Source organism: Urocitellus parryii, chromosome 6 (assembly GCF_045843805.1).
Source record: "Urocitellus parryii isolate mUroPar1 chromosome 6, mUroPar1.hap1, whole genome shotgun sequence".
Lineage (NCBI taxonomy): Eukaryota > Metazoa > Chordata > Mammalia > Rodentia > Sciuridae > Urocitellus > Urocitellus parryii.
In genome coordinates, this window is record NC_135536.1 from 138,592,570 (window position 1) to 138,607,024 (window position 14,455).

Here is a 14,455-nt window from a genome sequence, read left to right on the forward strand (position 1 = left end):
ATTTCTGAAGACCAAAGCTTTTCGACTTCAACAAGAATGTAGTGATGTTGGGTTTCCCACACACCTTCTGGGAGTGCACATCCACAGGACTTTTTCAGATCACAGTGGAACAATATGTCTGTGTTTTTCAGGACCTACCCTTTGACCCCACCAAATCTCTGATAGGAATGGGTCCTGCACTAATGATTGCCAGTGTGCCCAAAGGCTCACAGACAGTAGAGAAAAGCCAGAGGAACTCAAGTGTCCACACCTGGAGGAACCCTGAGGTCAATGCTGGTACCTCCACAGGGGATACAAATGAGGCAATTTAACAAACAACGTAGGTCTCTGTGCACAAGCTGAGAAGGTTTCTAAGATGTGTTGTGAAGTGACAAAGCTCAAACTCCAATATAATAAATAGCTCATGGCTTAATTTTTTAAAACCTTGAAGGAAGGAGGTATGAATGGGTGTACATGTGGACACAGGCAAATGTCAGGAGGGGTGGGCACATAACTTGTGGTTGCTGCTGGGAATGGGCTCTGGTTGAGAGCAGGGTTTGGGGGAGCTTCCAGGCTGGGGCACTACATCCCTCTTTATGGATGAATACAGTGAGCACTGCTGTTACAAAAAATAAAAATAAAAAATAGCCAACAGGGTGGGAAGGGAGAGCAGGTCCACCACCCACCTGGGTCCAGGACTCCTGGCTCCTGGCCCGCACCTGGGACTACTGGTGGCCTTTGCTGTTCATTTCTTTCCAGCAGCCCTTCTTCCCCTCCCCTGCCTCTGATTGGCACAATCCACCCTTCCCTGCACCTCATCAGTGCCCCACCTCACAGATGGCTTCTGTTGCATAGCAAATGACCCACCCCCAACCACAGGGCACATCCCCATGAACATGTCTTCCTCCCTGTGTGGGACATGCAGCTATGCAGCTGAGGTGGGGGGATAAGGAGGGCTTACTCATGCATCCCTGGGACAACTAGAGCTGCTCTGGTGGGGCTGGGACACCTTAGTCACATTGGGCACCCACCCATGTCTTTCTCATAGGCCAAAGGGGTGGGGCGAGTGTGGGATAAGAAGGAAAGGAAAGACACAGGATGCCTGAGGAGGCCTTCACACACAGCTGGCCCCTTCTCATTTGCATCTCTTTCTACTGACCAGAGACAGTCACAGAGCCAAGCCCAGGTTCTACAGGAAGAGATCCATTGCACCTTTTATTTAAAGGGAACTCCAAGTCCCATGACCAAGAGCTTGACTGTGGAAAGAGTGAACAATTGGGGCCCTTAAGGCAATTTCCTTCAGACACCATGAAGAGGGAAAAGATGACCCAGAGAAAGGGACAGGTTTGCCACCATGTAGCCAAAGAATCCACTGTACATTTTACTCATTCCCTTGTTTATGCTACACTATTGTAAAAAAACAAAAACAAAAAAAACACTACTTTTTACAAATTCATTCCATTATTAATGAATATTTAGGTTTTTTCTACATTGGGGCTCCATTCATAAATGCTCCAAGGTGTCTTGGTGCTAATGGGATCACATTTCGGTTGTGTGTGTTCATGCCATGGAGTGGAATTGCTTGGATCATGGGATATGAGTATAAACAATGGTTTTATACCAAATTTGTCTGAAACAAATTTAATGAGAATCATCCCTCGGGAATGGGGGAAAGGACAGAGGAGAAGGGCAGGGAAAGGGTCCCAGGGAAGCAGTCTCTGATGTTTTCTGCAGGTGGGGGCAGAGGAGAGTCCTGATGTCCCGATGGATGCAGAAGGGTGCTTGGTTCTTAGGCAGGGTGCTTGGTCCTTGGGCAGAGAAACCTGAGGTCTTGGCACATCATGCTCCTGCATTGTTTCGGAGTCCACACATCCGATGCCCATACAAGGTGTGAGGATCCAATAGAGCACAGGGTCCTCTGGCTATCCCCTGGTTTTGCCTGGGTCATCTCTTCCCTTCACTGGAGCCACACTTAATGAAACTGCCACCTTTCTGTCCTCTTACATGGGAGCCAACTTATTGCTGACCCCTGGTGAGCAACAGCACAGTACTCTGACACAGTTAGCAATCCTCCTGACAACCCACCTCAAGAGCCTTCTGTGGGCCTGGGGTTGCCCAGAGTCCAGCTGAGGGCCTGCATCAGGTGTGGAGGCCCCTGCTGGCTGCAAGTGGAGATGGAGAGCAGGCTCACTGGCACTCCTGATGTGCTTCTGCCCTGCCTGTGTGGAGCCCTCAGGCAGCTGAGGCTCACAGGGCAAGGGGAAGGTGCTCAGGGCAGGCTCGCTGGGGCTCCTCTTTGGGAGCACAGGGGAATGGGAAAGATCCACAGGGCGTGGGCGAGGCTTCACCCTCGGAAGCACAGGCTTCCCCTGGAACATGCAGCCTGCCCCCTGGCTTTTCTGGTGCTGGAGCAGGAGGTAGGTACCCATGGCCGCATTGAACTTTCTCTTGGCCAGGGACACCCAGGTCTTACGCAGATCAAAACCCATATCAAACATGGTGGTCAGTATTTCAGGGTCTGGGCGGATGGGGATTGGTTCACAATAATCCTGGGGTAAATCCTGCTTACCCTTTGTCATCCATGGGTGCTGAAGGATCTGCTTGGCTGTGGGTCGCTTCTGGGGGTCCAGGGTCAGCATTCCTTGGATGAGCATTCGTGCTGCCAGGGAAATACCGGGAGTGTTGCGGTAGGTTGCCAGAATGATCTGAGTCAGCATCTCCTTAGCGGTGTAGCCAAAATATGGGTACCTCCCTGTCAACATATAATGCAGTATGACACCCAGGCTCCAGATGTCCACTGGGGGTCCCTCATACGCTTTCCCAAGGAGAATCTCGGGGGCAAAGTGTGACAGAGTGCCCCAGAACTGGAGCAGCTTCTGCCCAGGCGTGAACCTGGCACTGAAGCCAAAGTCGGTAAGTCTAGCATGGCTCCTGGCATCCACCATGATGTTCTCTGGCTTCAGGTTTCGGTGTACAATGCCCTTGTCGTGGCAGTAGCTCACGGCACTCACTACCTGCCGGAAAATTCTTCGGGCCTCTTCTTCCTGCATGCCACCCTGTGAGACGTGGTCCAGTAGCCGACCCCCTCCTGTGTGTTCCATCACCATGTAGATATTTCTGTCTGTCTCAGCCACCTGCAATAACTGTATCACATTGGGATGCTCCAGGCTCCTCATGATCTCTGGTTCGGAGAGGACCAGGAGGTTCTGCCCTTTCTTCCGCAGGACTTTGATGATCACCTCTGACCCAGTCAGGCAATGGCGGGCTAATTTGATCTTGCCAAACGCGCCAAACCCAATGTCCCTCAGGACCTCATACTGCTCCCTCAATACTGCCTTCTGGCGGGACCTGGGCCCCTGCAAGACGACACTACTGTCACTACTCTGGCTATGCATCCTAAGAACACCAAGCAAGGATGCTAGCAAATATAAAAATAACAGAACAAAACAACAAATCAAAATCAATAACAGAAACAAGACAAAACAACAAACCCAAATCAAAGAAACAATAGTCAAGGACCACCAGCAACAACTGTCAACCGCCAACCGCCAAAAGTCCTAACTATCAAGAAGTCCAACAGGTCACCTACAAGGGCTTCCTGTACTTGTGGACAAAATCCCAGCTGTGGACAGTCTCTCATATACTTTTGAAACTTACTCACAATGGCTCCTTGTGACATCAGAGCAAGTAATTGCTCTGCCATGCCTGGCCATAACTCCCAGGGGTCATCTCCCTTTGGGGCCTCTAGAACTTCTTCCATTTTCAGGCTAGGAATAAAGAACTTCACACACTTTTTCCTTTATTGGTTCATGGAGACTGATGTGTACTTGCTTAGGAATTAATATTCTGTGGAACTTCAATGTAATTTTCACTTTCCATCTAAAAACCTGTAATAACTTTTGGTTATTTCCTTAAACACAGCACACAAAAATAGCATTTATCCTGGTTCCTGAATTTTGGGTGTCTTCTCACATTTTACACATCTACCTCATCCTTGTCCCTTGTCCATGCAGTGGCAGCAGTTTCAGGAAGTCTGGGAAGAGTTTGGGAAATGACAGATCTGGAGAGGCAGGCAGAGTGGACTGCCAGATGACAAGCCAGGAGATACAGACCATCTAGAAAGATGGGCCAGAAGCTTAACTAAGGTACCAGAAGCTAATGATGTGGTCAGAATGCTTTTAAAAATGGATGCTCAAGGACACAGTGGGAGGAAAGCAGTAGTGAACATTGTGGACTTGGTGGATTTTTTAGGCGGGGGGCGCGGGTGTGGCATCAGCAAGGGAATCACCCCACATGGCCATCCACATGGGGAAGACATACCAGTGAATATTGTTGGAGAACAGGACGTTTGAGAGGAATTACAAGGACTAACAGGATCTACTCCCTATTTCGGTAAGGGGCATAGGAAGAGGGATAGGTGCAACAAAGACCAGGGGAATCCAAAAACCACTGAATGGATCAATGGATGAACCTGGAGGACCCTGTGCTAAGTGAAAGAAGCCTGACACAGGGAGAGGATACCGTATGATGTCTCCAGTGGAATTTGAAAGACATGTACTTGTAGATGCAAAGAGTAGAATGGTCTATGTGCAACAAAGAGGTGATGGTTAAGGAGTTGTAACATTTCAACTATGCAAGTTGATTAAGTTCTGGAGATCTACTATTTGGTATCATGTCTAGAGCTGAAAGTACTGTGTGGTATACTTAAAATTTCTAAGAGGGCAGAATGTATGTTAAATTTTCTTACTAACAAAGCCCCCGGCCCCAGCCATAATAAGAAAGAGAATGGGAAGAACCTTGGGGAGGTCTATTTGTCATCTTGTTGCTGGTGATGAATTCATGGGTGTATACTTTCCCCAAACTCATTGAGATGCATACACAAAATATTCAAGGTTTTTTGTCAACCATTTCTTAATAAAATGATTTTAAATAAATGAATTTTTTCATAAAAATGACTTCAATTTATAGGCTAAGACATTAGGAGACTGGCAGATAAAAAAGATTAGTAAGAGACTACGAATCACATTGAATTTGAAGGAAGTGGCTATGTGGAAGTGGTTTTCCTAGTCTAGGATCTGTGCCTGTTCAGGTTGAGGCTGGAGATGTGAGTGGCATCTTCACAAAGCTAGTGAAGGACACTGGAGGTGGGCAAGATCTCTGAGGGCCAAGGCAGATCTGCTGAGGGGAGTGCTCAGTTAGAAATGATTCCTTTTGAAGACCTCAATATCAGCTCTTCAGCCTTCAGGGGCAGGTCTGTGCCTCATAAACACCACACTTGGCCTATAAGTGTTCCTGATTGCTTCTTGTACTTGTACCTCATGTGAAATCTTCCTTTTCTTCCTGTTTCACCTAAAAGAATTTAGGAGGCTTCTAAAGCAACTTTTACTTAAGGAAATTCAGAATAATAATGAAATTTTCAGAAGCTGAACAATAGATATTTTCTGACTCAATGTGCTCACTGAAATTGAAATGTCACAGGAGCCTGTATGCAAATTATGTCGGCGGCCGGGAGGAGCCGAGCCCGGCGGCGGCGGCGGCGGCGGGAGGCCACAGCGCGCAGGGGTCTCCCGCGTCCCCTCCGCCGCCGGGAGCTCGCGCCCTCGCCCAGCCGAGCTCCCACCCCCCCTTTTTTTCCGAAGGCGCTGGGCGGCGCCACCCTCCGGCCAGAGCCCGGCACTGCACAACCCCCTCCGACTTTCAATGTTCCACACTCCCCGGCCAGAGCCTCCTCGGCTTCTTTTTTTCCCTCCCCCCCCTTCCCCCCCCCCCAGCTGCCTCCATTTCCTTAAGGAAGGGTTTTTTTCTCTCTCCCTCCCCCACACCTTAGCGGCGCGCGAGCGGGCCGGGTGGGCGGCCGAGTTTTCCAAGGGATAACTTCATCAAGATGTCCAGTGATAGGCAAAGGTCCGATGATGAGAGCCCCAGCACCAGCAGTGGCAGTTCAGATGCGGACCAGCGAGACCCGGCCGCTCCAGAGCCTGAAGAACAAGAAGAAAGAAAACCTTCTGCCACCCAGCAGAAGAAGAACACCAAACTCTCTAGCAAAACCACTGCTAAGTTATCCACTAGTGCTAAAAGAATTCAGAAGGAGCTAGCTGAAATAACCCTTGATCCTCCTCCTAACTGCAGTGCTGGGCCTAAAGGAGATAACATTTATGAGTGGAGATCAACCATACTTGGTCCACCAGGTTCTGTATATGAAGGTGGTGTGTTTTTTCTGGATATCACGTTTTCATCAGATTATCCATTTAAGCCACCAAAGGTTACTTTCCGCACGAGAATCTATCACTGCAACATCAACAGTCAGGGAGTCATCTGTCTGGACATCCTTAAAGACAACTGGAGTCCTGCTTTGACTATTTCAAAGGTTTTGCTGTCTATTTGTTCGCTTTTGACAGACTGCAACCCTGCGGATCCTCTGGTTGGAAGCATAGCCACTCAGTATTTGACCAACAGAGCAGAACATGACAGGATAGCCAGACAGTGGACCAAGAGATACGCAACATAATTCACATAATTTGTATGCAGTGTGAAGGAGCAGAAGGCATCTTCTCACTGTGCTGCAAATCTTTATAGCCTTTACAATACGGACTTCTGTGTATATGTTATACTGATTCTACTCTCTGCTTTTATCCTTTGGAGACTGGGAGACTCCCCAAAAAGGTAAATGCTATCAAGAGTAGAACTTTGTAGCTGTAGATTAGTTATGTTTAAAACGCCTACTTGCAAGTCTTGCTTCTTTGGGATATCAAAATGTATTTTGTGATGTACTAAGGATACTGGTCCTGAAGTCTACCAAATATTATAGTGCATTTTAGCCTAATTCATTATCTGTATGAAGTTATAAAAGTAGCCGTAGATGACTAGGAATTATGTCATTTGTATTAAACCCAGATCTATTTCTGAGTATGTGGTTCATGCTGTTGTGAAAATGTTTTACCTTTTACCTTTGTCAGTTTGTAATGAGAGGATTTCCTTTTACCCTTTGTAGCTCAGAGAGCACTGATGTATCATCTCAAACACAATAAACATGCTCCTGAAGGCATAAAAAAAAAAAAAAATTTATGTCGCCTGCAGTCCTGGCCCACAGGGTCTTGGATTCATCTTCCTTGACAAAGGTACACCTGCTTCTCTACTTCTCTAACCTGCTCGTTTCATCTTAATCATATTCATGAACAGGTTGGTAAGGCTCTTTATATGGTTTGGCGAAATGATGTTCCTCTTCAATCGTTCTAAAATAGCATCTTTAGATCTCAGTGGGAGCACACGCAAACACATACTGTGAGAAACAAATTAAAGACTCTTAACGACTCTACCAATGCACTAAAAACCTTAGTTGAAGCATTTCAGAAGTCTGCAAAAAAAAAATAACTCAGGCATTTTCCCTGGTATATATTTTTTTTGTGTTTTTCACCATGAACATGCACTGCATTTTCAGTAGCTAGAAATAAATTGCTTTTAAAAGTAATTAGAAAAACATACAGTGCTTAAAGATTTATCTAACATTAAATGGAATAGTAAGAGTATTAGGTGTAGAAAATAGCCTTGTTAGTTCTGCAGAGATGTGCATTTTCTATGTGTAGGTATTCCGGGGTACATTTGAGAGAAGTCTGTTATTTCTGAAAGTATTTGGTATGGACACCATTAGAAAGACTTGAAGAAGGTTTTTACTGATTAAAAATTTATTAGTAAAGCCTTGACAACAACCCAACCACCTCTTAAGCATTCAAATAAGTGACAAAAATGTCCCAGAGGAGAAGAAACAGGGAAATTATAAGACAACATTTTTAGTGACTCCCCTTAATGCATTTTTTATGACCTCTGGAATATTAAATGAATACATCTGGCCTGCAATATTTTTTACACCTTTGTCTTTAAAAGCCTCTACTTAAAAATCTTCCAGATTCATTGGCACAGAGCAAGTAATTTCCTGGTTTTGGGAAAACCAAGATAAAGAGTTGTCCAAAAATACAAAAGAGAAAGAAGCACTAATCATGGAACATAAACTTATTTCTCAAAAGTAATACACAGTTAAAGGTATGCAAGATGCAAAAGTTAAAATAATCAGGAGATGATAACTAATTAGTGATAAAGCAGAAGCATTATAAATGGATTCTGAAGTCAACTGGGCTCATTCCGTAGTCCTTTAAAACTCATGACTTGTGGGCATACTCCAGATGGCTTTCTTAAGGTGACACAGTGATTGAAATGATCTTGGAAGTAATAAGTTCATACTGTATTATGAGGTGAAGGAGAACACATTTTTAGGTAGAAATGACAAGCAAAATTAGGAAGAAAGAATGACCAATTTATATATTGGTAGCATTTCAGTAGGACTATTACTGAACATAATTTGGGGGCATTAAGACGAATGAGGCTGGTAACATGTTGATGAGATACAGTGAGATGCGCTGGGAATCTAGGAATAGAACATTCACAATTAAAATGTTATACTACCTTTCACCTAAGAAGTAACTAAATATGAGTGGAAAGAGCCCTGGAATTAGACTCTGAAGATGTGGGGTTAAATTAAGCCTACTGCACACTTTACCAGATCCTCTTCATTTAAAAATCAAGAGAATGTTATCACTCAATTTGCATTCCAAATTAAATGAGGTAAGTTATGTTGAAAGACCTAACTTAGTTCTTTGCACAGAGAAGGCTCCATGAGTGTTCCTTCTTGAAAGTCATCCAAAATTAAAGCATGAACAGCCCCAAAGCGACTATTTCTGACTTATTTCTTGTTAAGTTACTATAAATAAAGGTCAGAACCAACTAGAAAGTTAGCCAGTCAGCAATATATCAGTGTGGATTTATTGCAGGGCCAGAAAGCATATTGCCCATTCAGGTGAATGTCTTTCCTCTTAAACCAGTTCTTTTGAGTGTTCGGATGAATAAATCTCAACTGTCCTGAATTGAGGGAGTCCTCCAAGGCAAACACTCTCTATAGGGTCCTTCCCCTAGCACCAAGCTATCCACAAATTCTCCCACAGAGCTTCCTTTGCTATGCCCTTGGTGGGTAACAGGTGGCACTGTTGTCGATGGTCTATAAAAATCCTATAAAAGGATTTCCTGTGGAAAGGCTCTCTATCTCAAAGTTTGGACTGAGCAGGATCCAGCACTATAATCAAGCTGACATCGCAATTTGTCTTCTTCCAACCACTGTAATTCCTCTCCTTGCCCACAAAGCGTTGTGGCCCAATTGCTTTCAAAGATCTCAGGAAATGCCCTGTGAACAAATTAAAGAGAAGGCATGAATAACTGGTAATTAGCTATGCACCACACAGCACATTGCCAAGTTCTTCTGTGGCCACAAAGAGGAAATATTGGAAATGATCAAGGGAGACTGAGTGTACACCCCCTAACCCCAGTGGCTGCAGCAATGGAAAGAGGCATTTGGCAGTTCGGAGCAGGATATCAAAGGATCATGAATGTGAACATGCTAGGAAAAAAGCTCCCAACCCCAATTTCTTCATCTATGAAATCAGCATACTCACTTATCCCAATTTTGTCAAGAACAGAGAGAAGTTAACATGTCTTAGGTTAGTGTATACTCTGGAGAAATTATGTTTTTAAAAACTACCTAAAACTAGTGGCTAGAAGTACCACATCTGGAATCCCCATTTACCAGATCGATGACAGAAGACAAGTTAGTAATCAAAATCCCCAATTATGGTCTTCCTCATCTGTAAGACCATAGAGAAACAGAAAGAATTAAGACTGACTGGTAAGTCTACTAGTGGAGTGCAAGGCTCATTATAGACGGTTCAGAAATGTTAGCGCCTTGTTATTGGTCTCCACTGGGTGCTCTCTCATTTATCAATGTCCTTGTAAAACAAAGTGTCCAGAACCATGGAGGATGTGTGCTCAGGTGCTTTATGAACTAAAGGGCCATAAAATACATGGAAATCTATGGTATATATTTTTGTTCTTATTGTGTGGTCACCAGGGCTTCTCTCACTTCTTTTCTTCGCTTATACTGGTCATTGTGGTATTTTGAGTTTCTTCTGTATCCTAAGTAGTAATTTTTATTGGTTCAAGCCTGACTCAGAGAGAAGCTTTTACAAACATCAGTAAGTCAAAATATTACCATATTTCCCAGTGTCTGTTTATGAGCTGTTTATTCATTTCCATCAGGCTGTATGCCAGAGAGAGAGAGTTGGAGGAGAGATAAGTGAAAGGGTATAGCTACCAGACTTTCTCTTCTTTCATGGCAACATTTATACACACACATCAGCCAAGAAGCAATTTATATACATTTTACATATCAATGGGACTATAAAAATAATTATGGGCAATCAAAAACATATCACAAAGCAGCAACAAAACAATAGTACTATGTAATCATCCAAAGCCATCAATCATTCATCAAAGCCATGTCTTTAGGTGGTAATTCACAGACAAGAGGACAAGCAGAGCCAGGGCTATATTGGAACCTAGTTTAAGAGCTTGAAGCTTGAAAAACGAATTGTAAAATTTTAAGAAATTTGGTAAGTTGGTTGACTTCATGGTAGTGCCTTGAAATTGGCCATAGTGGGGTATTTATAATACGGAAAATGGTAAATGCTACTTCCCGCACTTTTGTAACTTTTTCTTGTTTATCTTAAACCCCCTTGTTTCCTGTATATATCTTTTCTATCTTCCATCCAAAGACAAAGTTTGCCTAACTATTGAGTTTGGTATGGCATTTGGAAGTTTTGCTATCTCCATATCGTCTTGGAATAATTGAAATAATCAATAATCTCAGGAAGAAATCTTTAGATATTATTTTGAACATATCTATGCTCACATATATTGTGGCCAAAAACTAAGTTCTAATGCAGACTGTAATAGACAGCTCCTACTAGATGTTATGATTTAGATATGAGGTGTCTTCCCAAAACTCATGTGTGAGACAATGCAAAATTTTCCAGAGGTTAAATGATTAGATTATGGGAGTTGTGACATAATCAGTAGATTAATACACTGATATTAACTGGGTGGTAACTGTAGGCAGGTAGGGTTTTGCTGGAAGAAGTAAGTCACTGGGGTACACCTTTGGGGTTTATATTTTGTCTGTGATGTGCTCTCTTAACCCCTCTACACCCGCCCCTGCTTCCTGTTTGCCATGTCTGGAGTAGCTTTCCTCTGCCATGTCCTCCCACCATGATGTTCTGCCTTACTACTGATCCAGAGCTGTGGAATCAGCCAACCATAGATAGATCCTCGGAAACCGTGAGCCAAATAAGCTTTTCCTCTTCTATGTTGTTCTTCTCAGATCTTTTGGTCACAATGATGAAAAAAACTAAAACAGAAATTGGTACTGAGAAGTGGGTTTGCTGCAAAATGTAACAGAGTCAGAGTCGCTGCAAGCTTCCCCTGAGAGGGAAGATATGAGAAGTAAGCCAAAGCTGTTATAGAGATCTCTGCCAGCCATGTGGGATATCTGCTGAGGAAAGCTACAAGCAGAACCACGCCAAGAGTGAGGCCATGTGAGCTGCAACCAATAAGGTGGAGCTACACAAGACCTTTGGAGAGAATATCACAATGATATGTGCCCCAGATGTTGGATGTGGAGCTATTGGACTTGTTTGCTCAGCTAAATTTTGGTCTTGCCTTTGGTTCCATCCTTTTTTTTTTTCCATGTGCCTACTTCTCCCATTTGGAATGGAAATGTTTGCTCTGTGTCATTATGTATTGGATATACACATGTTGATTTTGATCTTTACTGTCACAGTTAAGAGTTTGCTTTGAGAGTCTCAGATGAGATTTTGGACTTGGACCTTTGGGCACTGCTAGAACTCTTAAGACTATGGGGACTCTTGGAAATGCAAGATGTATTTTGCACTGTGATATGGGCATATGCTTTGGGGGAATGGGGTGGAATATTATGGTTTAGATATCAGGTGTCCCCCAAAATCTCATGTGTGAGACAATGCAAGAATTTTCAGAGATGAATGATTAGAGTATAAGAGGTATAACCTAATAAATAAAATAATTTACTGATATGAATTAACTAGGTGGTAACTGTAGGGAGGTAAGGTGTGACTGGGGGAAGTGTGACATAAGGTGTGCCTTTGGAGTTTATATTTTGTCCTCCCCCCCACCCCCCACTTCCTGTTTGTCATGTCCTGAGAAACTTTCCTCTGCTTGCCCTTCTCTCTCACCTCAGGTGCCTAAGGAGTGAGTTGACCAGAATGGAACTTCTGAAACCATGAGCCAAAATAAATTTTACTCCTTCAAGTTGTTCTTTTCAGGTCTTTGGCTCACAGCAACAACAACAACAACAACAACAACAAAAAAAAAACTGACTAAAATGGTGTGATACTATGGTAATTGTGTAGGCTTTGAATAATTGCAATCTCAATTATTGGAGTGGCAATCTCTTCAAGTCTTCTCTGGCATAAATTTTAGGTAGGTTAACCAGAGACTAAGGCATATATTATAGTGGAAAATATAAAGTAAAATTTCCTGCAGGCCCATGGAAGAATCTTCAACTTCCTGGTTGGGGAAGGGTAAGGGTAGATGTGAGGAATGGAGTGATATTGAAGTTAGGTCCATGAGGGCTCCACCACCCTCCATCCAAGGCAGGAGGAAGCTGTCTATGGATGACATACTGCTGATCAAAGAGAAAAACAAGCAAGGCAGTTCTGAACTAGCATCAAAATGGATGGCTCATAGATAAACTTTGGGGGAAAGATATAAGAAAATCAAGCATTTTCGAACTGCAAAAATAGTGCAGAGTAGAAATTGAACTCAGCCACAGCTGGCATCTTGCACTGGCTGTAACAGGTCGATTCTGTCACTATTTTCATAGGTACCACACAACTGGTTAGACTCTGGTCTGTTGTCCTGTTTACAGGAGCTAAACCAGGAACTAAACTCTAGATATCATGAGAGCTACTCCCAAACCCCAAACTAACTTTGACATCTAGCAAAGTCACTGTAGCACCCAGAACCACAAAAACTCTGTTGCCACAACACCAAGATATTCAGTTTTCCTTTGCTGAACTCATTCCATACTTCTAAAGTGTGAAAAGATCGTGCCTATGGCCAGTCATGGTGGTGCATGCCTGTAACCCCAGCTACTCAGGAGGCTGTCAGGAGGAGCTCAAGTACAGCTCTCAATGTAGAGAGACCCTATCTCAAAATAAATAAAAAATAAATAAATTTTTAGAAATTATAAAGCTTTTCCTTGAAGAACTGTATCCTTATTTACCTTTTTTTGTAAAATTTTTAAAATATATTGTAATTTTTGTACTTAACCATTTTCCTTATCACCAGAATTCATTTTGGTGCTATCTAATCAAGTTCATGCAAACGTTACATTGAGGAGCATTTTTCTTAGTTGTGGCACTGCTTTCTTAATGACAGAAGGTCAGACTCAAGAATACCAAAGTATCAAGAACCAGAAAGGCAGAAGAAAAATGTGTGGTGCAAAGAAAAACCTAGGGGAAGCGGGTTTCCTGCTTTACAAGTGGAGATTTAAGAACACATTATTGGGCTAGATAACTGGAGGTAATAAGAAGATTCAAAGGAACTATGGATCATTGAAGTGCTTTATCATTTTGATAAGTATGCTAAAATACACTTTTTATGATGAATGCTTGACCCTGGAAATCCTAAAAAGAATTGCATTTAATGACAGCAAATGACATATTGTTAGTTGGGCTCTGGAAGACAGTAATTTCAAAGTAATTACAGAGTTATACAGAACAAGATGTCAGTGTAACCCTTTATTCCAGCTCCTAATATCTCTTCATGTTTCAAGAAGACAAGTACTGTCTGTCTGAGACAGGAATATAGCCTTCATATCTTGTGAGTTCTAGTTTGTGATTCTGTGAGCTGTTACACAGAGCTTCATGTTTGCAAACCCCTTTATAATCAATTATTAATCTCTTCCAGGATCACTCCTTGGTTATATGGATTCTTTTTCCTCTTTTTTGGTTTCCATCAAAAAATTAGTACAACAGCAATATTAATTTTGCAAAATAAAAATCACCCATAATCTCCAAACCTAACTTTTCATATTTGCATAAACTTTCAGCCTGAGCCTTTATTAATACATATTTACTATAGCAACAGAACTTGTTAACTATTTAATATTTTTACATTAACATTGTCTCATACAAATGGCCTTCTTTTTCTTATGTAATATTGGAATATAATTTTAATATTTTGTCAGATTTCTGCAAGTTGATGTTCCAGAACAATAGCTCTACATTACCAAACATTGTTTCCTGTTTCCTCTTTACAATGAAGGCTGAGAGGAAGACTTGTGTAATGAGTTGCTAGTTCCCAGGTACTAGGACTGAATTTGGCAGGTAATACGCACAAATAAATATTTGAGAAGTTGATTAATAAATGATACTGTTGTTCCCTTCTGATGTACTATATCTTTAGGATGAGTTTCCAAATATAAGAGATTACTGGGTCAAAAGGAATAAAAGTTCTGAGTTCTCACTGTGTATTTGCATATTGCTTTTTAAAAAGAATT

The 14,455-nt window shown here is 42.6% G+C and overlaps 2 protein-coding genes across 2 annotated transcripts; one reads left to right on the forward strand and one right to left on the reverse strand.

Annotated features, from left to right (window-relative positions):
• Window positions 1-1,979: 1,979 nt before the first annotated feature.
• Window positions 1,980-3,374, reverse strand: LOC144255455 (sperm motility kinase 2B-like). The gene has a single exon (XM_077800157.1). The coding sequence runs from the start codon at window positions 3,372-3,374 to the stop codon at window positions 1,980-1,982; it is 1,395 nt and encodes a 464-aa protein (XP_077656283.1).
• Window positions 3,375-5,726: 2,352 nt separating this feature from the next.
• Window positions 5,727-7,020, forward strand: LOC113183419 (ubiquitin-conjugating enzyme E2 E3). The gene has a single exon (XM_077799702.1). It carries the CDS (start codon window positions 5,864-5,866, stop codon window positions 6,485-6,487), a length of 624 nt encoding a protein of 207 aa, XP_077655828.1. The 5' UTR covers window positions 5,727-5,863; the 3' UTR covers window positions 6,488-7,020.
• The last annotated feature ends 7,435 nt before the right edge of the window (window positions 7,021-14,455 follow it).